The sequence below is a fragment of the Dipodomys spectabilis genome, unplaced genomic scaffold (genome assembly GCF_019054845.1).
Source record: "Dipodomys spectabilis isolate Male_0828 unplaced genomic scaffold, ASM1905484v1 ptg000207l, whole genome shotgun sequence".
Taxonomy (NCBI): domain Eukaryota; kingdom Metazoa; phylum Chordata; class Mammalia; order Rodentia; family Heteromyidae; genus Dipodomys; species Dipodomys spectabilis.
The window spans coordinates 8,259,102-8,286,555 of record NW_024870884.1 but is presented as its reverse complement, the minus strand read 5'-3'; the positions used below and the strand labels follow the sequence as shown (position 1 = coordinate 8,286,555).

The 27,454-nt window shown below is 35.9% G+C and overlaps 1 protein-coding gene across 1 annotated transcript in view; it reads left to right on the top strand.

Moving 5' to 3' along the window:
* The window catches only part of Ctnna3 (catenin alpha 3), a 1,268,549-nt gene that overhangs the window by 1,221,771 nt on the left and 19,324 nt on the right, over nt 1–27,454 (top strand). The window contains exons 15-16 of the mRNA XM_042696520.1: nt 7,642–7,747; nt 14,304–14,438. Of these exons, the coding sequence (XP_042552454.1) occupies nt 7,642–7,747; nt 14,304–14,438 (241 nt within the window). The remainder of the gene's footprint in view (nt 1–7,641; nt 7,748–14,303; nt 14,439–27,454) is intronic.

Below are 27,454 nucleotides of genomic sequence, written 5' to 3'. Positions count from 1 at the left end.
TTATCTGATCCGTGGATAGGAAGGGGAATCACAGAAAGAACAGGACAAAGGATGAACTAATACAACAATGTACTCACTAGATACTACGTTGGAAATGAACTTTACAACTTGGGGAAGGGGAAGGGAGTGGGGAGTGATAAGCAGGAGAAAATGAGGGAGGGAATAAAGGTGTTTAAAAAGAAATGTATTCATTACCTTATGTATAGAGCTGTAACCCCCCGTTCATCACCTTTACAATAAATAAAAAAGATACAAAATATAACCAAAGCAACAAGAACAACCAGAGGCATTCTCTCAGGTTGGTCCCCAAAAGTATTTCTGAAATAAGTCCATTTTTTTTCATAAACAAATCAATGTTGTCCAAGAAAAACTATCCTTGTCATGCACAAAGAACTTTTAGAATTTTTGTTTTTAATAATTCACCATCCATAATGTGACAATTTCAAAACAAGAAATAAAACTGGCCTGGTGCCCAGAGGGAACATATGCCTTATCATCTCAGCTGCGTTGATGAAGAGCCTTGGTTGTGTCCCAGTTCTTCCTATCTACTTGGTAACATCAAAAAATCTTTGCTAAAATGCCAAAAAAAAAAAAAAGGATTTTACCATTCCCTGAGTCTATGCAGACACAATGTTATAAAACTTTTTTTTTTCTCTTTTGGGGCCAAGAATACTTTTCCTACCTAGGTCCCTGTGGCTTATGCCTATAATGTAAGTTACTCAGGAGGGTGTTTCCAGTCCAGGCAGAAACATATTAAGCTCAATTAACCAGTAAAAAGACAGAACTAGAGATATTGTTCAAGTGATAGAGCACCAGACCCAAGCAAAACCATAGAGAGTTACAATGCCCTGAGTTCAAGTCCCTGTACTGGCACACACACATACACACTGGCACACACACACACACACACACACAAATACACTTTCCTGCTTTCTTTGCAATTACATGAGTTGTATGCCTGGATCTGAAGTACAGATAGGAATGCTCTGCGCTAGTTCTTACCCTGTCCCTTACGTCTTTCTACAAGACCTTATATTTCCTCAAGTATTGAATATCTGGTTATAATAGATCCAGGTAGAGTAACCAGACACCTTGAGGATAGTTGTTCAAGAAGCTACAAGGCACTGGGGTTCTTAACTCTGTAATTGTGATGTGAAAGAAGAATAAACTTTAGTTTGTTCAACCATTTGGTGTTTGGACCCTTGCTAGGCTGGTGCTCTACTTCTTGAGCCAGGCCCCCAGCACTCACTAGGAAACTTTACTGATATTAGAACAAGTGACAGGGAACACAAAAGAACAGAGTAGATAAATATATAATGCATGTAGGTAATTTGTAGATATATACATTTTTGTATATATAGACTTTCTTTCCAGTTTCATGTAACATCTTTTTTTTTTCTTTACTTGAATTCCAAAGGTACCTTAGGTTACTAATTAGTAAAGATGAGTGTTAGTTGATTACTCACTCACTGATTTTTCAAGAACTTTTATAGAGTCCTCAAAATTTGTAAATGACACTTCACCAGAGAAAGGAATGTCCATAGGGACAAAAATGCCTGCCTAATTAAAGTTTCATGCTTGACTACTAGAGGAACAATGTGTCCTTGTTCAGAGTCTGGCGCCTCTCTTTTCCTCATTTATGGTCATTTAATTACTTTTTAAAAGTATCTAATATAGAATTACAAATTAGAGAATACTGGTATGTCCCTTATAGAATTAAATAATAAATCTCAGGAAATTATACTATCCTAAAATTATACTATCCTAACTCACTAAATAGAAATGACTTCTGTAGTAGGAGTTATGAAACAATTTGGAAGAAAAATGCACACATAGAATTTAGGTGCTTATATATTTCACTTTATTTTTCTTATGAAAAGGTTGCTATGGAAAGGCATATACCAAGAAAAACAGCAGACATAAGAAGTGACTCAATGCAATCCAGGTGACATTATCAACAATCAATATCTTTTTGTGTGTATGCATATCCTGGGGCTTGAACTGAGGGTCTGGTTGATTTCCTGAGCTTCTTTTGCTTGAGACTAGCACTCTACCACTTGAGCCACAACTCCATTTGCAGATTTTGGTAGTTTGTTGGAGATAAGAGTTTCATGGACTTCCTTGCTCAGGCTATCTTTGAACAGCTATCCTTGGGTTGAGACTCCTGAGTCGCTAGGGTTACAAGCGTAAGACACTGGTGATAGGCTTAATTACTGTTATGTTGAAGTGCAAAAAGTTAATCTTTTACAGATATTATTTGTAATGGGAGAAGAACAAGTAATATTAGTGTTTGACAAACACATGAAAATTACATAAAATATTTGATTTTATGTTACCATGTGACAAATATCACTATAAATACACAGCACTATATATCACTATACAATATCTGGATCCTCTATAGTACATTATAAATATATATGAGTGTCTATATCTATATATTGATATATATATCTACGTATACTCAGATGAAATGATAAAACATATACATGATATATAGATTATCTACATATATATTAATATTGTACTGAGTTTTGAATAAGGTTCTTATGCTTGCTAGACAAGGGCTTAGCAACTGGAGTCACATTCCTGACCCTTGTTTTTAATTATTTTTTAATGGTATCTTACAATTTATGCCTATGCATGTCTCCTGCTATAATCTCCTATATATATCAGTTGAATAGAATACCTGGGATTATACATTTTGCACATGCTTTGTTTGTTGAGATGGGTCTTGCAAGATCTAAATAAACACACATGCATTTACTTCATGACACTTTCAGTTTGGCAAGGCTACCACTTTTGAACAACTCACCTCCTTAATAGAAAATTTAAGTGATTTTGTGACCAGTGTTTAGTAAAGATAGCTAGCTTTTGGTTTCTTTGATGTATTTTCAGACAGTTCAATCTCTATTTCTGAGTATCTTTTTTCCTTTTGTCTTTTTTTGTTGTTGTTGGTCATGGAGCTTGAACTCTGGGTCTGGATGTTGTCCCTGAGCTCTTCAGCTCAAGGCACTCTACCACTTGAGCCACAGTGCCACTTCTGGTTTTCTGATGTTTAATTGGAAATAAGAGTTTCATGGACTTTCCTGCCCAAGCTGGCTTTGAACTGCAATCCTCAGATCTCACCTCCTGAGTAGCTAGGATTACAGGCATCAGCCACTGGCACCCAGCTTATAGTATCTTTTTTTTCTGAAGGATCGTACTCAATGATTTAACACACAATTTGCTGACATGAAGTCTGAAGAAGACATCATGAAAACAAAAGCAGCAAATACCTTTTGTATGTATAGTCAATTTAAAGAGCCTTCATTGTGTAGCAGATTTCCATCTGAGAGTGTTAAAAATTTATCATAGTTTCAGTCACTGTAGCTTCCCCTGGAAACTTGGCATGATGTGGACTCATTTGTAAAGTATGTACGTTTCTGCCACTCAGTAAGAAGCTTGCCAAGCAATACATTTAATTAAGAATGTGGGGAAGGGAATAATTGTGGTCTGCCACTGAGTGTTATCATTACTTTTAACTTCTAAAGCTTAATGTTAGTTTTAAGATCAGGTCTTGTAACAAGGTTTAAAGATTTAAAGCTGGAGGTAATTTCTCTTTTATCAGCCCAGGGGTTTTATACAGGGAAATGCATTATTTGGAGGCAAAGGTACATTAGCTGCATTCTTTAGATATAACTCTTTATCTACTGTGGAAGCTTCGAGAACCTTAGCTGCTTTCCTTAGAAACAACCTTTGTCCATTGTTTAAGACCTTGAACACTGATGCATTGCCTTTGGGGAGCTTAGACAGCTTTATTTCACTTTAACTTTCTCTGGAGATGCATAGAAATAATGAAATGTAATGCCTTGCTTGAGCATAACCATGTACATAACTTCTAGTCTTCCCTGGTGCATAAAGTAAATTTGATAAGAGCAACTCAAATATTGCAATGATTAATGTTGATTTTTTTTAAATTATAAAACAACTTACATCAGCAGATTCAAAGAAATGTGATGAGCACCATCTTGGAGGCCAGCTTTGCACTGTGTGAAAGGGTCAGAGAAACGTGCTTGTAATAATTTTCAGAGGCACAGAGCCCAAAGGGACCTGAGAAGGCCTTTCTGGCTTACACTGAGGGCACAAAACATCTTGGGGTTCCAGTTTTCTGGTGGAGAACCCTCTTATCATTTAGCTTTGTACAACCCTTCTCTCTCACTACTTGGTGGTGGTGTTCTTGGTGAGGAACCTTATTTCTCTAATCATGAACCATCAGATTTAACAGGCCTCTACATCCTAAGTGTAAATAAATATAAAGAATGGTTCTTCTCCCTTTCCTGCTTTGAACTCTACTGTATCTTGGCCTCGCAAAATGTTTCTTTGCCATCCATCGCATTCCTCTCTCTCACTTTCCCCTCAGAGACATCAGAACAGTTGCTCTAGTGATCTACTCCTTTCTGTGTCTCATTCTTCGCTAGGGGCAAGGAACAGCAATTAAAAATTAGCAGAGTTTAAGAAAAAAGAAGATGACACAGTGTAACTGGAAGAACAGCTGCATTAATTTAGGCATTTTTTCAGAGAAGAGAAGATTTAAAAATAAATAACTCCATATCTTATCCCACCTAGTTCATTTGCACACAGTTTCTAGCTTCAGAGTAGAGCTCCAACTGTTTGATCTAGTCCTGGAGGCATTCAAGTCTTTTTCATAGGAACCTGCTAATGCCAGAATCCACTTTCCTCTGTGGCAATGTTCCTCTGAGATCAATATCAAATTGATCAGTCACAAAAGATCAAATGGAAACTTGCTTCAGAATCATAAGAAGCGCCCTGAATTCTTTGTCACCTGCCCTGTAAAATCCTGAAAGCAATGCAACTTTTCTTCCATGGCCTTGTGCACCAAAATGGTTGTAAGGTAGCAAGTTGTATTTACCAATGCTCCCTTTGTTTAAAGCAATATTCAGAGCACTTTACAAAAATATACTCATGTCTCTACGTGGTGCTGCTGTTAACACTGCAGAAATTGAGGCACAGAGAGATTATTGATCTCGATTGGCCTCCACATGCAATTTGGGTTTAGAGAAAGAGGTAAAGGTCAAGTTCACATTTAAAACCAAATACTGCTGCTTTCCTGTTACTTTAGAAAGTAGCAACTGCTTGAGAGGAGGAAAATAGACTTAGGGAGAATAGGGAGAAATTTAAAAAAATAAACGAAGTAGAGAAAAATCTATGAATAGTAATCTTTTTCTTGGCATCTTCTTAGTTTAGATTCTATTCCTATAGGTCTACTCTTCCTTTTTAGGCTCATGTCTAAGTGACAGAACTAAGCAGTAAAAAATGAGATCCAACAGACAAGGAGATCTTATGAAGACGTCCAGGCCATCATTTTGCTTTTCCAACTGCAGTGTTCTCTTGGCTAATACAAGCTGTATAACTGGCTTGGCTCCTGTGCTGTGGTTGATTTGATGATATATATAGGTTTATTTTTCCAGTGCAAGAGTGCATTATTATGTGAGATGAACAGAGAATGTACTTTTGTAGTATTTGTGATGAATTGTCTTCAAGCCTACATTCATTTCTGTCTGGGAGAATTTTTGTTTTAATTTGTTGCAGCAGTGTGATCCGCATTATCCTTTGAAGTAGTGTAAATAGATTTCCTTAGGTAAGCTTAGGATAACTACTCTTTGAAGCTGGAAGGACCACTGCAGGGCCAGCTGGAAGAATTTGATTTATGCACATTTCTTAAGTCCAACTTAACATGTTTGAATTGCTTATTGAGAAGATAGAATAGGAAAATGACAGCATATAATTCATTGAAATACCATAAAAGAAGGATTAAGAGGAGAAATATTAAAATTAACCTTACTAATCAAAATGAGTCACATGTATGTATAACATGTATAACTTTAATTTTTTCTTCCTAGCTTCTGATCAGTACTGAGGTCGACAATCAGAGAAAAGGAGGCAAGGGAAGATCCCAGCTAGAAATCCAGAGACAAACACTATATTAAATGAATGTGTTCATAAAAATCACACAAACACTGATAACGATGCCCAAGAATTTATAGCCTCTTCTTAGCTGCAACTTTTAATAAAAGGGACATAGAAGAAGAGAGAGGAATGCTCTCATTATGACCTTGCCAATGTTCCCTGCCACCTTCCCCCAACTCCCTCTTCCCCCCAAAAGTATATATATATATATATATATATATATATATATATATATATATATAAACCTTTTCATCCTTGTGGGAGAGAGATGGAAACAAAAAAAAACACCACTTGGACAAACAAGTTCTCTGGATACAAATGTGTTTGAAAATACTTATCTCAAGGTCAAGGATGAATGCCTATGTTGAAGGGATGCAGGGACAGAATCCATCCTGTGTTAAAAGGGCGCTAAAAACACCTGTGACCCAAGTTCAGTAAGCAGCTCAACCTTGAAACCTCTTGGCCCAATTATAAAACAACAGCAGGCATGATGGAATGTACCAGATGTGACAGGGGGACAATTTTTCTAAAGTAAATTTGAGTCAAACTTCCAATCTAATATGTGACCATAAATACTCATGATCTTAAAGTTGATGTTAGGTGAAATGAACCTCAAGATAAGGACTCAAAGAGTTTTTCTTTATTGTGATTGTTTCTAACATATTTATAAGATGATTTCTTTGTTGCTTTTTGTGTCCCTCCCCCGTGGTATAACCCCCGTTTTCACTGTATTTGATGTTGGTATAATTTGTGGAGGGGAAGGGTAAAAACAAATTGTTCAAATAGGGATACAGGTGGATCAACAATTCTTGATAAGAAATGTACTCCATGTAATTGTAACCCCTCAGCACAGTATTTTCACAATAAAAAAAATCTTTACAATAGTTATCAGATGCACATGTTCATGTCTGTGTCATGTATTACTATTTTCAGTCTTTGCTTTAGTAATACATTTTGCTTGGTTTCAACATCAGTATATCCTAAAAGACATTTTGGAACAACAGCATGAACTCAGTACCAAAACGCCAGGCAGAAGCTCCATGCTTTTAGACACTTTCTCCCTGACCAATCCAGGAATAATACTTTTGCCTCTAGTTCTTAGATCCACCAAGATTATATCTCAAATAATTCATATTTTGTTATAATAGAAAACAGTGAGATGTACAAATCGTTATGTCGAAAACGAACTTTACAACTTTGGTGGGGGGGGGGGGGGGAGTCCGGGGAGGATTGGGTGAGGGTGGGGTGGGGGGGAGGATGGGAAGGGATGGGAAGGGGAAACAAAGGAGGAGGCTACAATGCTTGATAAGAAATGTACTCATTATCTTGCCCATGTAATTGTAACCCCCTCTGTACAGTATTTTCACAATTTAAAAAAATCCTAAAAAAAAATTAAAAAAGAAAAAAAAGAAAACAGAGAATAAAAATTCAGTGGAATTCATCTTTTTGGTAGTGTTTACTGATTCCTAACAATATACTTTCATTTAAAAAGTTTTTTAAAAAAAATTTACAACTAAAGTCTAATTGGGGCAAACATTAAGACCAAATTATGTGTAGTTGATTTGTAGTATTTGGAATTACAAATCTTCTGTATATGTGAATGTAGATGTGTGTGTATATCAAGTAGACCAATCTACTTTTAAGGAACCCCACTGTATCTTTTTATTTCAGGGGGAAAGGACCACTAAAGCATACAACAGATGTGATCTATGCAGCTAAACTGATATCAGAATCAGGATCAAGAATGGATGTTCTCGCTCGGCAGATAGCTAACCAGGTAAGTTATTTGTTTGTTTGTTTGTTTTATTGTGAAGGTGATGTACTGGGGGATTACAGTTATATAAGTCATGTAATGAGTACATTTCCTTTTGAACAATGTCACCCACTCCTTCTTTCTCTCCTAGATTTTCCTTTCCCATCTCCTTAAGTTGTACAAATGGACAAGGCAAATGACTTTGGTCATTGCCCCTTGCTACTCAACCATTAGCTAGAGAAATGGGGATTCGTTTTCCTGTATTAGATATGTGTCCTAAATGATAATCAGATTATTTTTACATTTTATGATTTTAATAGATTAAATAATGCACAATTAATCTAAGAAAACTTAACTATTTAAAATGCATACTATAAATATCTTCATGTTATTTTGGCTCCAAATTAACTCCATTTATATTAATGGAAGATAATAACCTAACTAAAGTGTTGATTTTACTTTGATATTTTAGACACAGTAATTAGTAGAAAACTCAAAAAAGATGTAAAACCCCGACATGTATAATTCTTATGGAGCTGTGTGCTTCTGAACTCTTAATTTCCTTCTGTTTTTCTAAGCAGCAGCTACAGTATGAATGTATTTTATGTCTAACTTTATTTGAGCAGCCTGCCAGTTTCATTTGTTAATGTGTTGGGATGTTCAATTAATTTCAGACAGAGGTATTCATTTACTTTTAAGTTTTCAAGTTGTATTTGTCTTTATCATGCATATGAATTTCTTTTTCAGAACATACTTTTCATCGATTGCAAATCATTGATTGCTTATATGCTTAAGTGGAATACAGTTGTTCCCTATTTAAATTTTTTGAAAGGAGATTTAAAATTATATTTAAGTAGTTGTACAGAAAGTTTCGATTCAACGTCAGTACAATGCACCTTGATCAATGTCATCCCTTTCACCATTCTCCTGCATCTTTTCCAAACCTACTCCATCCACCCAATTTCCATTTTCACATACACGCATTGAATATGTATGAGAAGTCATATCAATTATATATTATGTGGATATCATGTAGGAGAAACAAGCAAAATTGAACTAAGAGAGAAAGTAATATTAAATTCATTGAGGATGTATCTGTCTTTCAGTAATCTTCCTACTATACAATATTTATAATCTCCTATCTTTATAATTAAAACTTGAAAAAATTTTATGAATCTGATGTTAATAGTGATTGAGAATTTTTAACTTGATCATCCAATAGTACTTATTACACTCAAAAATGTTTTGAGTTTCAGGGCATTTGTGTTGGGCACTGATGACTCATCTCTGTGATCCTAGTTACTCAGAAGGCTGCGATCTGGAGATTAGTGGTTTGAAGTTAATCCTTGCCAACAAAGTCCTTAGATGGTATCTCCAAGTAACCAACAGAAAGCTGAGCCACCAATCTCTGATTTTAAATCCTAGTACCAACCCCTTCATATTATATATATGTATATGTGTGTATGTACATATATACATAATGTAAGTTTGATATGGAAAAATATAATCAAGGGCAAGAATGTTGTACAAATCCAGAGATCAATATTTTATATGTGAATATAAAAGTTGAGAAAAACATTAGATTTTAAAAATATATACCCTTATAAAATTTTATATATTTAAGATATGATGCAGGGGCTGGGAAGGTGGCTCAGTGGTAGAGTGCTTGCCTTGCATGCACGAGAAAGCATTCCTCAGCACCACATAAGCAGAATAAGCCAGAAGTGGCTCTCTGGCTCAAGTGGTAGAGCTCTAGCCTTGAGCTGAAGAGTTGAGGGACAGCGCGCAGGCCCAGAGTTCAGGCCCCACGACTGGCAAAAAAAATACAATGCAACACAAAAATATAGAAAGTAAAATATTAAAATATAAATATAAGGCAATAAAAACATAAATATTAAATATTAAAAATGTAGATTGGTTGTCAATTTTGTTAACCAAATATAGAATAAAGAATTAATATGCAAAATAAGCCCAAATTACTCAGTAGCAAAAAAAAACTTGAAAAGACTTGATTAATTAATAAGAGATAAGTTACCTGCATAGACATTTTTCTAAAGGAGAATATAAGTGATGAAAAAATATTTGCAAATAAAAGAGCATTTTAAATTGAAAACTTGTTCTTCAGGTGTGCTTCTAGGAAGCTGAAGTCAACTTGCATACACAGAAATAAGAGGAGAAAGGTATGCAAATTTTCTGAATAGAATCATTGCATAGGATATTTGTGCCTCAAATTGTAATACAGCACCCTATGAATATATATATATATATATATATATATATGATCCATAGCAATTAAATATTTCAGAATATCTTCTCAAATGTCAGTGGTAAGGAATGCTTTAATAACTTTTACAGGATGTAAATATACTAGTAATATATTTTGATGCAATTTGGACAATAATATATTTTTCAATAATATGCATTTTGATACTTCATTTATTAAACTGACTGACGTCATGAGGCATAACCAAGATTCCCTTCAAATCTGTCAATGAAGGTTGAATCTAGGTCAAGGAATTTTTAACTTTATAAGGTCAATTTCAAATTCTATATTCGTCCTTTTCTTAAAAATTATAGACTCTTCTGAAGTCAAGCCAGAGGGAGGCTCATGTTTCTTGGGGGACTACCTATTTTCTTTAAATGTGATTGAGTGCAGCATTGTTTGTTTGTCAAGGATCTAATTGTTGCTTTACAAAGTCTTCTATTTTTCAAATAGTTAAATAGTAGTGCTTCTTTTTTTCTTTTTTTTCTTTCTTTGCCTTTTATCTTTCATAATACTGGAGTTTGAACTCAATGACTTGGGCTCCCATGCAAGAAGTCCGTCACTTGAGCCATACACAGGCCTTTTTCCTTTAATTTTCCTATAGGATCTCATGTTTCTTGTTCATATGGTTAGGAACTTGATCTTCCTCCTTATGCCCCTTCTGTAACTGTGATTTACCCCCTTTGAATCACCACACCTGCTGTTTTTTGAGATTATGTAGTGCTAACTTTTTATGTCAACTGGCTTGGAACTATAGTCCTCCTATTCTCTACCTTCCAATTAGCCAAGGTGACAGGTATACCACCACCATGCCTAATCTGAATGGTATTGATCTTGGAACAATTTCACACTAATTAAACTTACAATTTACAAGTAATTGAGGTGACAATTGACTAATTATAATATTGGCAAGTCAATTAAGCTCTCCATGCCTTCGTTTCCTCTTTGTTAAGTCATAATAATAATAGAACCCACCTCATGGAACCATATTATTCCCAAAAGAGCAAAGCACCTACAATAGTGCATGCTACATAAAACCTTCTGTGTGTCAGGGACACATAGAATGGATAGGAAAGTTGCTCAGTTAAGAACAAAATAAGTGCCTGAATTAAGACTATCTAGATGAGATTGGTGTACATTTATATGAGTAACATAGAATCAACAAAATTCAAATTGTTTACATTTCAGAGATTTAGTTTGCAAATGTTCAAAATGATGATCAAAAGATTAATTACATCGGTGCTGTGAATACTAGGCATGAGGCAGGTGCAAGAACTAGCATAGCACCTCACACAAAGGAAATACCAAACAAAATCATTTCCTGTCTAGGTAAAACAAGGAGATGCCTTTCCTGCGCTCTTCAACTCAAGGCTAGCGCTCTACTGCTTGAGCTACAGCACCACTTCCGATTTTCTAGTGGTTTATTGGAGATGAGTCTCGTGGACTTTTCTGCCCTGGCTGGCTTTGAACTGTGATCCTCCAATCACAGCCTCCTCAGTAGCTAGGATTATGGGGGTAAGCCACCGGAGCCCAAGATATCTTTTTTTATTCTTCCTTTTAGGTAATGTCTCATCTGCAAAATACCTGTGTCTATTGGCAATTGAGTAAGACGATATGCCTACATAGCTTAATATAGCAAGACCTAGATGTAGAAATAGAACTCTATAAAAAATTAGGACAGGCACTGGTAGGTGATGCCTGTAATCCAAACTGCTCAGGAGGCTGAGATCCGAGGAAAGTCTGTGAAACTCTTATCTCCAGTAAACCACCAGAAAACCAGAAGTGGCGTTGTAGCTCAAGTGGTAGAGCATTAGCCTTCAGCTGAAGAGCTGAGGGACAGAGCCCAACCCCAGAGTTCAGGCCCCACGACCAAAACCCTCCCACCCAAATCAATATTTTTTCTGTTTCTTGCCTTTTTCTTTCCTCCTCATCTTGTTTTCTTTTCGTCTTCCTGTTAATTAGCTACAATTTATTTCTGTTCGAGAGTTTAAGGATCATCTTTAATTCCTTACTGTCAACATCATGCTGTGCCTCTCCTGTCTTAGCTGTTTGGATGGCGATCACATGTCAATCTGGCAATGGCCATCAAGCATGCGAATGCAACTTTTGCAGAAGAATGTATTCATGAACAGTTATCCCATCTCAGTAATTACAGCTGAGTCCTCGGTGTGCAGGGATTCCATTTCCTCCAAGTCAAGCACCTGCGGATGAGTGTGTTTGGGCAGCCTTTACAGTGGTGGGCTCTGTGCTAGTTTGTTTCTTGTCCCTTTTCTTAAGCAATGTAATGTAATGATTACTTGTATAACATTTGCATCATATTAGGCATTGTAAGTCATCTGAATGGAGGTTAAAATATATATGCAGGTTTGATGCTAACACTTTGCCATTCTATACAAGCGAATTGATCAACCTAAGACTAGAGTGACCAAATAGGTCCTGAAACCTATCCCAAGTAGATGTCAAGGGATGACTTTCCTGGGTAATCGTAGAAATGAAAGAGTATTTTCTCATCTTTCATCCTACATTTTAATTTGCAGTTGAGTTAGAATAAAGCTCCTTTCTTTAAATTACATTTTATAGTTATAAAATTAATGTGTACTTCATGACACAGAAAACGTACGGAGAAAATGAAAAGATCATGTCATGTCTATTGAGCAAATGTCTTTTTCAGCATGTTTGGAACTGACATTTTTATATAATGTATTGCAATTTGTGTATGAAATTTAAATAATGAGTTTTTTTTTAATCTGGAAATTTTCCAAATGTTTTACTGGAAACATTTTCCCTATCCTTGGATAACATTAGTTTCCTGAGAATATATTGTGTTATATTATAAGATAAATTCACAGCCTTTCCCTGATTGGAATATATTTAGGTTATTTCCAGTTTTTGCTATTACAGGTGTCAATGAATATCTTTGTATGTAAATCACTTTGCGTATAAATATATATTTTATGAAAACTTATTAAAAGTACTGAAGTACCAGGCCGTAGACTCCTTCCCCCCCCAAAGACCACCAGGGAGCCTTCGCCAATGTAAATGCACGAGAGTCGTTTATTACAGCTCAAGCCGGACTCACAAACCTTTCCTGACACAGCAGGTCAGAAATTGTGAGCCCCGACCCTTCCGCTAGCTGGGTTTTTATAGGGTTTTTAGGGACTTCTATGCATCATTGCACACTTAAATCTTATCACACCGCGGGAAAATCATAAAATAATTCTAAAAGATGATTAGTGTAACCAGTTGATGCTCTTCAAAATGACTGGCTAAAGCAGATGATTTGAGCTGTGACCAAGTGGTCTTTGTCTTGCAGGAACATTTGGAATTTAGCTGTAGTTAATGGAATTTACCTTAGAGGGTTGTTCCTGGAATTTGAGCCCAAGGGGATCAAGGGGAGTTGCTGACACATTTCCCGGACAAAATGCAATCCAAACCTAAAATTGCTATATTTTGTTCAGGCTTCATAGTACCATTAATCAAACTGCAGTGCTGTCAAAATAGTACAATTAATTTAGAGAAGATTTGTATAAAGCTGTAATTATTATATAGGAGAAACAGTGCAGATTAGATCCTAACGAAAGGTATTTTCTATACAATGATGAATCTCAGAATTGACCTCTGAAACACCTGTTCTCCATTTCTTGTCCCCAATTAGATCATAGCTGCTTTCTAAAGTAGAGATGACTTCCTTTGAAGCAGTGAAGAATGATTAAAGTTGAAAGTAATAGGGGATAAAAACTGTGTTACAGATTAATTTTTATTCCCATAAAATAATAGGGATGCAATGAAGAACTGTGGGCCCAAAAGTATTCTAATACTTCTTCTAGGTAAAGTAATAGTTATATATAAACATTCTTAGATTGACTTAAAAATGTATTCCTAAAACTATAACTATAAAAGTTTATAAACTTTATAACCAGATAAAAGGCAGTAATTTTACAAAACTTTTCATGACTAAAATTTCCTTTACCATTTTTTGTATCATCTGAAATAATTAAGTTTGAAAAACACATAAATCAGACTGAGAGTAGGAGCACTATCAGAATACATATCAGATCAGACTTTATTTTTTGTCGGTCGTGGGGCTTGAACTCTGGGCTTGGGCTCTGTCCCTGCACTCTTCAGCTCAAGGCGAGTGCTCTACCTCTTGAGCCACAGCACCACTTCCAGAATACATATCATATCAGAATACAAGGGCTTGACCCGAAAAGAAATGGTTCTTGTGGAAAAATTTCTGCCTTGTAAAATACCCACAATGCCTGTATTTACCCCCTTATTTACCTTGCTATTCCTATTTTATCTTTCATGCATATTTAGTGTCCAGATCCATCATGCAAACAGGACTTGCTGGCCTATCTCGAACAGATTAAATTCTATTCCCACCAACTGAAAATCTGCAGTCAAGTGAAAGCTGAGATCCAGAACTTGGGGGGAGAACTCATCATGTCTGCTGTGAGTATTACCCAGAATTTACACCATTGCAGGTACTACATGCTAAGGGCAAGAAATCATGCCCCTTCTCACATCAATAAATCTTGTAGGAAAAATTCAATCAGAAGTTTGTATAAAGATATATGTAACTAAGCAAGCGAGAAATATACCTGATAGCTTTTAAAATATTAAGGAGATACAAGACATTTTTTTATTCCAGAGATGAAAGAATCAGGGTCTGAAAACCACTTGGATGAGAAATGCATGCTAATTTAGAGCAGAGATTTCAAATATCAGAAAGTATACAGGTGGAACTCTGAGTTAAATCTTATAATATTTGTAAAATGAATGTGGAATTGCAAATTAATAAAATGATTGCTTCATTGATATTAACTGATACTCATTTCCCACTTGTTCATTTACATAATATAGAAATTCAGGTCTCAAGGTTTTCTTTTTAATTTCCCCATGTAATTTTAGAAGTATAATGTGATAAAAAGAAAACATTATAGATTTAGAGGAACTTGCATGAATTCTTGGATGGCCTTGCATTTCAAGCTGCTTTAAAAATATGATGGTAGAAATAATATCAAACATCTTCACTCATCTTTTAATAACTGTAGATCATTTCTGTAGAGCAGATATGGTAATAAAATAATACTTGATAAATTATATTGAATTTAGTTATTAGTGACATTGAGAAGGACATGAAACAAAATTTTAAATTTAAGTTAAACTCAAACTCTATGAACAACCTGGGAACATATACTTCTGAATACAATTTTTTAACTGAGGGAGGAAAGGTGAATAAATGCAGTCATATTCAATGTCTATGATGTAAAAATTGAACCTATATAATTTGAGGGTAGGGATGAAAGTGGGAATCAAGGGGGAGAAATATGGAAGGGGTACATTGATAAACATGCATTATACTCATAACCTGGCTTATGGAATTGTGATATATTAGTATCACCATTCAATAACAAAAATGTAAAAATAAAATAAAACATATATAAGCAATATACTTACAGATCTGCAACTTATAAGTCTTTGAAATTGTTGTCAATGAATTAAGTTTTGAAGTGACTGTAATTATAAAAGCATACCGGAACAGCAATATTAAAATCACAAGGGTGATAATGAACCTTTCAATATTTATCTATGTCAGCCATCAAAATACCATTCCAGATAGATAACTCCTTTGTTTGTTTTGTTATCTGTAATATATGAAACTTCCTCTGAAAAGTTAAGAGCTGTACTAGGGTCAAGCCAGTCAATGTCAAAGCTGGGGTTTGCCATCAGTGGCCTGTGATTTCTCTGGTCTGTTGCAAAGATTTAAGCCTGTGATGAAACTGAAGAGTACAAGCCAAAAGTGAATAATTCAGAAATTATTTTTCTATTCTAATAAATGTCAGCGGAAAATAAAAATCAATTTCCTTAATATATATATTTTCGACAAACAAATCTACCAATACAATCTGTACACATCAGCTGTCCCTTCATTTTACCGGAAAATGCATTTTAAACAACCACATGCCATATAATCATAGTATGTGTATATAAATGCAAATATGCATCTATGTTTGTATACTAACACATATATAAACATGTATACATATTTGAATGTACATGTAATGTGATTCATAATTTGTGATGGGATTCCATACTGGGTAACCCATAGTATGTTGAAAGTATCATGAGTGCCCCATTTGTGAGGAAAATGGAAAGACTTGAAAAAAAATTACATTAAGGCCCAAAGAAACATAGGTACCATGGTTTCCCTTATTTGCAATAACTAGTATAAGCCTAGGACAGCAGAAAAGCTCAAAAGCTATGTACATATAACCATATAAGATGATGTTAAGTGAAATGAACCCTCAAATAGGGACACAACTGTTTACCTCTTGCTTGCTATTGTTTTTAACATATTTAAAATGTACTATGTGATTTTTTGCTTCTTTTGTATGTGTTTACCCCAAGGTATAACCTCTATTTTCACTGTATTTGATGGGGGTGGCCTGCATCTTGCATATACATTTTTCTAATTTGGGGAGGGGAAGGGAAATAAAATGCTGAAATAAGGATACAGGTTTACCCATTGTAACAATGAGATGTACAAACACTATGTTGAAAACGAACTTTACAACTTGTGGGGGGCGGGGAAGCAGGGAGGAGTTGTGGAGGTGGGATGGGGAGGGAAGGGATGGTAGGGAAAAAACAAAGGAGGAGGTAACAATGCTCAATAGGAAATGTACTCATTACCTTGCTCATGTAACGGTAACCCCTCTGCACATTATTTTTACAATAAAAACATTAAAATGAAGTTAATAAATTTAACCAGAGAAAATAATAAGTTAGCCTCATGTACCTTAATTATATATAGATTGCCTATGTTGTACTTTTGGCAAAATTATTCAACAGAAAACCTGCACCAAAGAACACAGGCAACACTTTAGATTTTTGTTTACCACTGTGAACCTGTGGCTGACTGATACCTCGAGCCCAGGTAAAGATCAAAATTTAAATTTCAAAGTATCATTTGCACTGAATATATATTGCTTTCACATTGTCTAAATGTTGAAAAATCATAAATCAAGGACAATCTGTATATACATATATGTCTATTTAAAATGAATTGTATGTCTATAAAATAGTAATTTTTAAACCATTTGACATCTAGTCTTTCTTCTTATTATTTCTTTTACATCATTGAAAATATCAAAATATGCATTTGTGTGTTCAATATATATCACAGGTTATTTTTTCTAATTCTTCACACTAATTGTACTTCCAAAGGTCAAAATATATTAACTTGATTTTCCAAATATGTGCAATATCTTTTTTGCCTGAAGCGAAGCATTCAAAAAATTGTATAGAAGACCAGCCTCTATATAATTGTTAAATGAGAAACTGTCTGCTCCAAAACATAATTTCTTTCTTCCAGATGTGTAAATTGAATTAGCACACCTTTCTATTAGTTGTGATGAATCAAATTCATGAACTTTATCTACTTCACGATAGGTTAGGCAGGAGCCATTTAGAGTCCATAATTCACAACTTAAAATCTGGGTCACTATATAGAAGGAGGAATGGCACTGCAAATCGAAAACTGTTTGTCATCATTTTGTCCATAAATTCCCATTACAGAAAATAAATCAATAAAAAGAGAGCATGCCCCCTTTTTCATCCTTTCCTGTTATTTGCTTGCAGGTAATCCTGGAAAGTTTTTAAAATAAATATTATTTATGTATGCCAAAACACACTTTAATATCTCTCTGTGACCCTGCGAGTTCTTAGGTATTTTTTTTATTTTTTCCCATCTACATTATTTTTCTGTAAGATTTCCTGAAAATTAACAAGCATAATTCTAAGGCATGGGAACTCATGAAAAATTACAGAAATGTTGGGCTGGGAAGGTGGCTCAGTGGTAGAGTGCTTGCCTTGAGCTGAAGAGCTGAGGGACAGCGCCCAGGCCCAGAGTTGAAGCCCCACGAGCGGACCCCAAAAAAAAAAATTACAGAAATGTGTTATCAAAGCTAGTGGCAATTCAAAATTCACTAAATAATGTTTGTATTCCAAGATGAGGTTCATGAACCATTCCTTTTAGCAGATATACTTGACTGAAAAAATTGAAAAGAAGTATAAATGGAACACATTTCCAAAAATGAGTGAGCAGAATACATTCTTGTATTAAATTAAGGATAAAATAGAGTAGTAATATGAAAAAAATTGAAGTATATTCTTACAATGTACCATTGAATTTTTTTATCATTTATAAATCTATACTATTCACACCTAACCAGATGTTTTATTTTTTTACTCATAAGGAAAACAAAGGGTAGTAGCTAGATCTATTACTATGGATCTGGTGCCTTTTCTGTGCCAAAGATAGTAAAACATCTGGAAGATATAAAAGTGAGTAATGGCACCAATTTTACAATGCTTATATGCAAACAAAATTAAGCCATGTAAAATGTACCTAAAGATTCATAAACAAAAGCAGAATGATATTAGAAACTACATAATAGTGGTATCTACAAATGAGCATAGTTTAATAGATCAGCAAGTAATTACTTCACCAATGCACAACCTGAGCGAGAGGAAAGGTCCCTACTGGCTTGACTCTAATGGGCTCTTGCCTAGTAAGTGGAAACGAATATGTACTTATGAAGGAAGGACGAGGAAAGACTCAAGGAGGATGACAACCAAGATAAAAAGAAAGAAGGAAGATGGGAAATGTGACTGAAGGCTATACTATTTCTTCTGGTCATGTATGAATCGTTGTGTGGACAATAAAAGGAAACTGGCCATGTTAAGAAGTTATTTGGTGAGACAAAGGATTGGGGGGAACCAATGCAACAGTGATATTCACAAGACAGTATGTTGGAAATGATCTGTACAACTTAGGGAGAGGACTGGGGAAGGGAAAGTGGGAGAAAAAAATAAGGGGGGTAACAAGTTTGACAAGACACATACTTACCACCTTACTTATGTAAATATAACCCTTCTGAACATCACCTTGACAATATAAGTAAATAGATAAATAAATAAATAAATAAATAGGGGCTGGAAATATGGCTTAGTGGTTAAGTGTTTGTTTAGTATGCATGAAACCCTGGTTCAATTCCTCAGTAGAACAGACATGAGGTTAAAAAATATATCAATAATGAATATAATATTAAAAAAGAAGGTGTTATTTTTAACACTCTATCTTTATCCTAGAGACTTTTAGGAATAATTGTGTTTTTAAGTTTGAGAAGGCTATGAACACATCAATGTATTTTGAAATGAACTGCAATATGAATTGCAATAATATCTATCTATGTATTTATCTCTATTTGCTGATTTTTCTCACATTTGATTAGCCCATACTAATTAATTTTACAGTATTTCTGGAGTTCATTTTGGTTTTTCTTACATGCATACAATATACAGCTATCATACACACTCTCAATATTACTTTCTTGTTTTGATACCACACTGGCAGATTGGAAGGATGAAGGGCTGGAGGTTAGTCTGTTTACAAAGGATGTGTTTCAGACAGATACAAGTGGCTCATGCCTGTAATCCTCCATACTCAGGAGGCTGAGGTAGAAAGTCTATGACACTCTACAATTAAGCACCAAAAAAACAAACAAACTGGAAGTTGAGTTGCAGCTCACGTGATAGAATGCTTGAACAAAAAGCTCAGGACCTGAGTTCAAGCCCCAGGACCAGCACACACACACACAAGAATTGTTGTTAAAGTAGTCCAAGAGAAAAAATAGAACCTAGATTGGTGCATTCTTGGTGAGCACAGAGAAGAGGATATGTATATAAAAAGTCTGAGGTAAAAGTGTAAACATTGATAGCCAATTGGATATTAAAGGTGAAGAGGGAAGAATGAAAAGATTTCTAGTACAATATGTTCCTAATTAACAGTGGTATTGTTTAACTAAAGCTACATGGAGATCATTCTTATAAATATTTAGCAATCATTACATGTGTCCAGTGGGAAAATATACTGAGGGAAAGGATTGACATAAAAAAAATCAGTTGTTATATGCTAGCTTATACACACACACACACACACACACACACACACACACACACACAGACACACACACATCAGAAGAAAAAAGTTTAAATAATGAATAGCTTTAATGAATAGTTTTAAACTGTTAAAATAACCCTTTCTCAACATGTGATGTTTTTAGGTCAGCAAGCTTTTTTTTAATCTTACTTAAAAATGATTAATTATATAATCACTATGCCTTGTGGATCTCTTTTGATGTGTTTAATTGTACCCTCTTACCCTCAGGCAGGTATGCCAAGGCCACAATTTTAAAAATTGGATAAATAGATGGAGCTAAGCTGTGAAGGGAGAAATTAGCAAGTCTGAAATTGTGCTGGGCAACTTCAGCTCCGCTTCAGCACACATCACGGGGCAGTGGTCACCATTTAGAAATGCTGGGGTACAGCAATGCTGGGGCTGCTGACCAGAAGAGGCACTGGGGCATGCAGAAGTTAAGCGATCAGGGTATAGAATAGTGGATTAACATGCTTGCATTTTAAGATATTTAAGCGAGTCAGTTCATGAGGCTTCTGGTTGTAGTGTAATCATTTGTAGACATCAAAAACTTGGGAATACTAACATAAAGGTAATTGTAAGAAGATAAAAAAGTCCTTATTGAGATAATGACTTTATAAGAAAGGGGGTAGAGACGGAAGATATGTCGAGAAAAATGATGAAATAAAGGAGAGAAGTATGAGAGGTGAGGGAGAAAGAAGGAAAATGAGAGAAAAGGTCAAGGGCATTTTCCAGGGTATTGTTAGTATATTGAGTGGTGTTTAGTTGGTTTGTTTTACATACTACCTAGGAAGCAGAAAAAATATGTTGAAAAAATTTTAAATATCTGGAGGGGCGGTAGTGTTCCCTCTGTACACTGCATTGCAAAAAAGCACACTGAGATATTTCCTTGAGATATAGGAAAACAGATATAACGAGTCAGATTTTCTAGAGAATATCTATTTTGCTGTGCATCCATTTTAATTCACTTTGCGTGAATTAATTTATAATGATCCCCAAATTCATTTCATAAGCAAGGACATAGGAGAGGTGTGTGTGTGTGTGTGTGTGTGTGTGTGTGTGTGTGTGTGTGTGTGTGTGTGTGTGTGTGTGTGTCTGTGTGTGTGTAGAACTTACCTCAGTTTACAAAGCTATCTTCCAGTTGAACAGGACCAGAATTTAGGTTTCATGTTTTCATTTTTCTTTTACTGAAAGTCATGGCCCTCTAACTCACTGTACATTAGAGTCAGGATGACCGCAGAGGTATGAAGACTTGCATCTGGAATGATGGCTACCTTTTCCAAGGACAGAAGTACAATCTTAGTGGAAAAAATGTGATAAAATACTGATAACATACAGTATTAATTCTTATTAGGAATGACTTCATGATTTCAATCTCTTAATATATTTATTATAAACAAACTGTACTGAGGGGTTACTGTACATGAGTAAGGTATTAAGTACATTTCCTATAGAGCATTGTTAGTCCTTCCTTTGTTTTGCCCCTACCATTCATTCCCTCCATGCCTCCCCAACTCTTCCCTCCCCTCCCCAAGTTGTAAAGTTCGTTTTAAACATAGTGTCTTGTACATCTCATTGCTAAAATGGGTCAACCTGCATTCTTGTTTCAGCATTTTGTAATTCCCTTCCCTTCCCCAAATTACAAAAATGTGTATACAAAATTCAGGGCACCAGAATCAAATACAATGGCAACAAGGGTTATACCAGCGGGGAATAACATACGAAAGGAATGAAAAGATCACATAGTACATTAAAAACAACAGTGACAAAGATAAAACCTCTTGTGTTCCTATCTTGCGGTTCATTTCACCTAGTATCCTCTTATATGGTCATATGTACATAACTTTTGACCTTTTCTACTTCTCTGGAAAGATTATCCTAGACATATATTAGTTATTGCAAATAAGGGAAACCATGGGAGCTATGTTTCTTTGGGCCTGGCTTACTTCACTTAATATAATTTTTCCAAGTTTTTCCATTTCCTAACAAATGGGGAGGTGCCATTCTTTCTGAGGGAGGCATAAAATTCCATTGTGTGTGTGTGTGTGAGAGACAGAGAGAGAGAGAAAGAGAGACAGAGAGACAGAGAGACAGGGAGACAAAGAGACAGAGAGAGCGTATCACATTTTCTTGTCTTTTTTTGTCAGTCATGGGTCTGAACTCTGGGCCTGGGCCTTGTCCTTCAGCTCTTCAGCTCAAGGCTAGTGCTCTACCACTGAGCCACCTTCCCAGCCCCCTATATCACATTTTCTTAATCCATTCATCTACTGAGGGGCATCTGGGTTGGTTCCGCATCTTAGCTATGGTGAATAATGCTGCAATAAACATAGATGTGCTGGTAGCTTTAGTGTGGTATTGTTTGTGATTGTTTGGGTAAATGCCCAAAAGTGGGATTGCTGGGTCATAGAGGAGCTCTATGTGGAGTCTTTTGAGGAACCTCCATACTGCTTTCCAAAGTGATTGAACAAGTTTGCATTCCCACCAACAATGCAGTACGATTCCCTTTTGGCCACATCCCCTCCAGCATCTGTTGTTATTAGATTTCTTGATTGTAGCCATTTTTTTTAATTTAATTTTATTTTATTTGTGAACATACTGTACAGAGGGGTTACAATTACATGGGCAGGATAATGCGTACATTTCTTACCAAGCATTGCAGCCTCCTCCTTTGTTTACCCTTCACCTCCCTTCCCAGCCTCCCCCCTCTCCCCCAATCCCAATCCTTCTCCTTCCCACCCCTTCCCCCACTCCCCGCACTGACATTGTAAAGCTCATTTTGGACATGACAACTTGTTAACTGGGGTGAGGTGGAATCTCAATGTTGTTTTGATTTGTATGTCTTTTATGGCTAAGGAGGTTGAACATTTCTTCATGTGTCGATTGGCCATTCTACTACAAAGCCATAATAATCAAAACAGCTTGTTACTGGCATAAGAACAGACCTCAGGACCAATGGAATAGAATTGAAAACCCAGAAATGAACCCACAGACCTATAGGCTACTAATCTTTGATAAGGGAGCTAAAGAAATAGAATGGAAGAAAGACAGCCATTTCAGTAAATGGTGCTGGCAAAATTGGTTAACCACCTGTAAAACACTAAAGCTAGATCCTTATATATCACCCTGCACCAGAATCAACTCCAAATGGATCAAAGACCACAAAGTCAAAGCAGACATCCTGAAAACATTACAGGACAGAATAGGAGACACCCTAGGTCTCCTTGGCACAGGCGAAAATTTCTTCAAAGAGACCCAGAAACACAACAAATCAAAGAAAGGTTGGACAAATGGGATATCATGAAGTTGCAGAGCTTCTGCATGGCAAAGGTCATAGCTAGCAAGATCAATAGAAAGCCCATAGATTGGGAGAAGATCTTCACTAGCCATACAACAGACAAGGGTCTCATATCTAAAATGTACTGATAACTCAAAACATTAAATCCCCTAACAACATGTCCTCAAAGAAACAACCGCTCCATTAATAAGTGAGCTAAAGACTTAAGAATGATTCCAATTTTTAAGAATACTTGACCAGAACTTATACTCAAATTGAGGTACTAATAGATAATCAGAAAACTATAGCACCCCAAGTTAGGAAACCTGGGTACAATCAAGACATTCAAATCTTTGCATTTGTTTCTTGATCAATGTATGTAAACTAAATCTATGGATAGAATGAACTTCATCTTTCCTCCCATATGGAGATTTATGATTGTATCTTTTATCCTCTTTGACTTTCCAGTTCCCATCCAAAACATTCTTGTCAATACTAATGGATGGAGTGTGTTAAATTGTATAACATAAAATACAGTGTTATATTGTCATGATTAGTTTGAAGAAAGTTCTGTACTTTTACTTCATCTGTATAATGGAGAATGAGATAAGATGCTTCAGACATTGTCTGCTAATTGCAACTGTAGAAAAAGCTGATGCATGTATATCAGCATGGTGTTATATGTAGTTCATCATTCTAGGATTGATTTGACATGACTTTCTTGAGACAGGTTTGATATTTCTTTCAAAGATAAGTGATTTCTTTTGTGAAAATAGATCTTTTTCATGCTGTTGCAGAGACAGACAAGATCAAACATCTGGAGGGGGCACAGACAAAAGAAAAGGTTACATGAGAAAGAAAGAAATGGAATTAAAATATGAATTTGATGTGGTAGTCTCCACTGCTAGGTTTACTCTTTTTACAATAATTGCCATATTTCTGTTAACTAGCTCTAGAGTATACAAAAGAGAGATACTAGAAACATTTTAAACTTAAAGGAAAAGATTGTTTCTGTGCCATAGAAAAGAACTGGCATGCTATCAACCTTTCTCGAAGAATAGAAGGGATTAATTACGTCTTTTGTGTGTGCTAAACAACTTGCACCTTAGAACTTCAAAGCCAGAGGTGAAAGGAGAGGTCATGAAAGTGAACAAGATGTTCTTGACAACTGCCGAGTGATGCCAACTCTCCCATTAGGGAAGTGCAGCCAAAGGACAAGAGCAGAGCTGGGTGCATAAGTCCTGAGGCTCATGAGCTTAGTGGGAAGCCAAGGAGAAAAAGCACAGAAACAAAGAGGAGAGAAAATAGAATGGAGAGAGCTACATCTCATGGAACAGCAAAGGGTTGGCTTCGAAATCCATAAAGACACTGCGGATGGCAGAAAGAAAGCAGATGTGGGAAAAAGGATGTGATGGGATAGTTAGAAGATGCAAATGTTGGTCCTAACTCCATGCTGCATTTGTGCTTGTTATTGCATACTAGAAAGTCATACACTAGTCACATGATTAAAGCTCTGTGTAGTTGTTTAACTAGAAAAAAAAATCAGTGCCATCTCATACTTTCCTTTATGATGATTTATAAAATGTGAATGATATTAATGGCAAAGCAATAACTATTTATTATTATTATTTGTCTTTACTGCTACAGGGGCTTGAACTCATGCCCTCAGGATCTTATTTAGTCTTTTCACTCAAGACTGATGCTCTACCACTTGAGCCACAGGCTCTACTTCTGAGTTTTGGTAGTTAATTGGAGATAAGGGTCTCACAGACTATCCTGCCTAGGCTGACTTTAAACTGGTATCCTCAGATCTTAGCCTCCTAAGTAGCTAGGATTACAGGCATGAGCCACTTAGTGCCTAGCTGACATTTTAATGCCCTGATTGATTCCTTAGTTTCTTCTTCTTGAACTATTGGCATTTAATGACCTGATAATAATACTTTGTTGCTGAGACTGTCTTGCATACTGAAAAGCATTTGCCAACATCCTTGGACTTTACTGGTTCTATGATGCTGGCCACACCAGCCATGTACCTGGCAGTAGTGACACAGGTCATGCTTTGTACCTCACATTCACATTGCTGTAATTCTGAAATAGACACCCTTGGCTACCCTGGGACCATCATTATGGCCCTTCCTGCTCACATTTTCCTAGGGTGGAATTTTAAATACAGCATTTTAGGATGAGTGTCACACCTAATTTGCATGGGCTGTAAATCCAGTTCTTCCCAGGAAAGAACATCTAAAGCATTTCTTCATGTAGACATTAAAGGAATATTAAAGTTAACTTTACTAATGCATGTCTTGGTGCCAAGCATTGCTTAAAAGCACTACTTACTATGGATGGTCAAGATGAATTCCAAGTATTTTTCGTAATGGGGCCAATAAGTCTTTGAACTTTCAGCCATGTAGATGTTCATCTCTTTTCTGTGCCATAGAAGTATGTGTCCCTGTGTTTGTACATATCTGTTTGTTTACTTGTATGTATTCCTGATTATTAGTATACTTTTAAAAACTATCTGGTCTCGTGTCTTAAGCAATTATTGGAGTCTATGAAACCAGCCTCACCTTTGTATGATCTAACTTAATTAGAGCTCTCATTTGAGCTCTTGTTGAGGCCATATTTAGTTCGTTCTCTATATCCCTGGGACAAGCATTCCATGCTACGTGGCTTAACATGAAGAATGCCTGGATTTGCATTCTCTCCTTTACAATGTCCAGGAAATGCTGCTACACAACCCTGTTTGATATTTCCTTTAGTTATGCTCCTCACAGTAGATACAGTCTTTCTCTTTCCTGGATGATAACTTACACTGGAACCAAGGGAAGAGAAAGCATTGGCATTGTTTACTAGTGTTTATCCATGGAGCTGGGTTTTAGAACGGACCATTTGCAAATAGCCCATTATGCATCTGCTTCTGCACCTGGGAGCACTTCCCATGCCAGGTGAATGCCACAGATGACAAAATTGTGTCTAATGGCATTTAACTTGTGGCAAGGAAGGGTGGAGATGACAAATGGATCTCCAGAGTAAAGCCGAGATCATTTTTTGGAGGGGTCAGTGCAATAGCTGTACTGCTTGTGGTCTATGTCAGGCAGTGTGATTTGAATGATAGAAAGGTTGCCTGCTCATACACACAAGAGGATTTTAGAGTATGCTGTTACCAGCCTTTCAGGAAAATGACTTTAGCCACAATTTCTGGAGACATATATACAAGCTTTACTTGAATTATATATATATATATATATATATTATACTTGCATATATAGTGATATATGTATATATTTATGAATATATGCATACATGTGTATATGCATGTACACCCATACATGGATGCATACCTTCATTCTTGTAAGGAAGATTGACTTGTGCTTGATTTTACAACTTAGAAACATAGGTCCCATGGTTTCCTTTATTTGCAATAACTAGTATATGTCTGAGATAAGCAGAAACAGTCAGATAAGTTGATGTTAGGCAAAATGAACCCCAAGATAAGGACTCAAATGTTTTTTTTCTTTCTTGTGATTCTTTCTAACATATTTATAAGATGATTTCTTTGTTGCTTTGTATGCCCCTCCCCCAGGGTATAACCCCTGTTTTCACTATATTTGATGTTGGTATAATTTGTGGAGGGGAAGGGAAAAAACAAATTGTTTAAATAGGGATACAGGTGGACCCATTGCAACAAGGAGATGTACAAGACGTTATGTCGAAAAACAAACTTTACAATTTTGGCCGGGGGTGGGGAGGATTGGGGGGGGGGAGCAGGAGTAGGGGGAGATAGGGAGGGATGGGAAGGGGAAACAAAGGAGGAGGCAACAATGCTTGATAAGAATTGTACTCATTACCTTGCAACTCCTCTGTAATTGTAACCCCTCTATACGGTATTTTCACAATTAACAAAAAAAGATAACACAATAAAAGTACAACTAACATTTAAACCATAATGTATGCAAGGTATTGTATCTTATATATATCTTTTCTACCTATTGCCTTACAAGTGTGTAAATGTGTTTAACTACATTTTATAAATGATGGCTTGTATCTCCTGAAGGTCTAAACATTATCCATACTCACGTTTTAAGCCAAAGTTCACCATGTGCTTTGAAAACAATCTCCTGATGTGCAGAGATTAAACCACAATTCAGGGACCTAACCATCATGCCCGCACCTTTGAAGGATGCTGTATTGTCC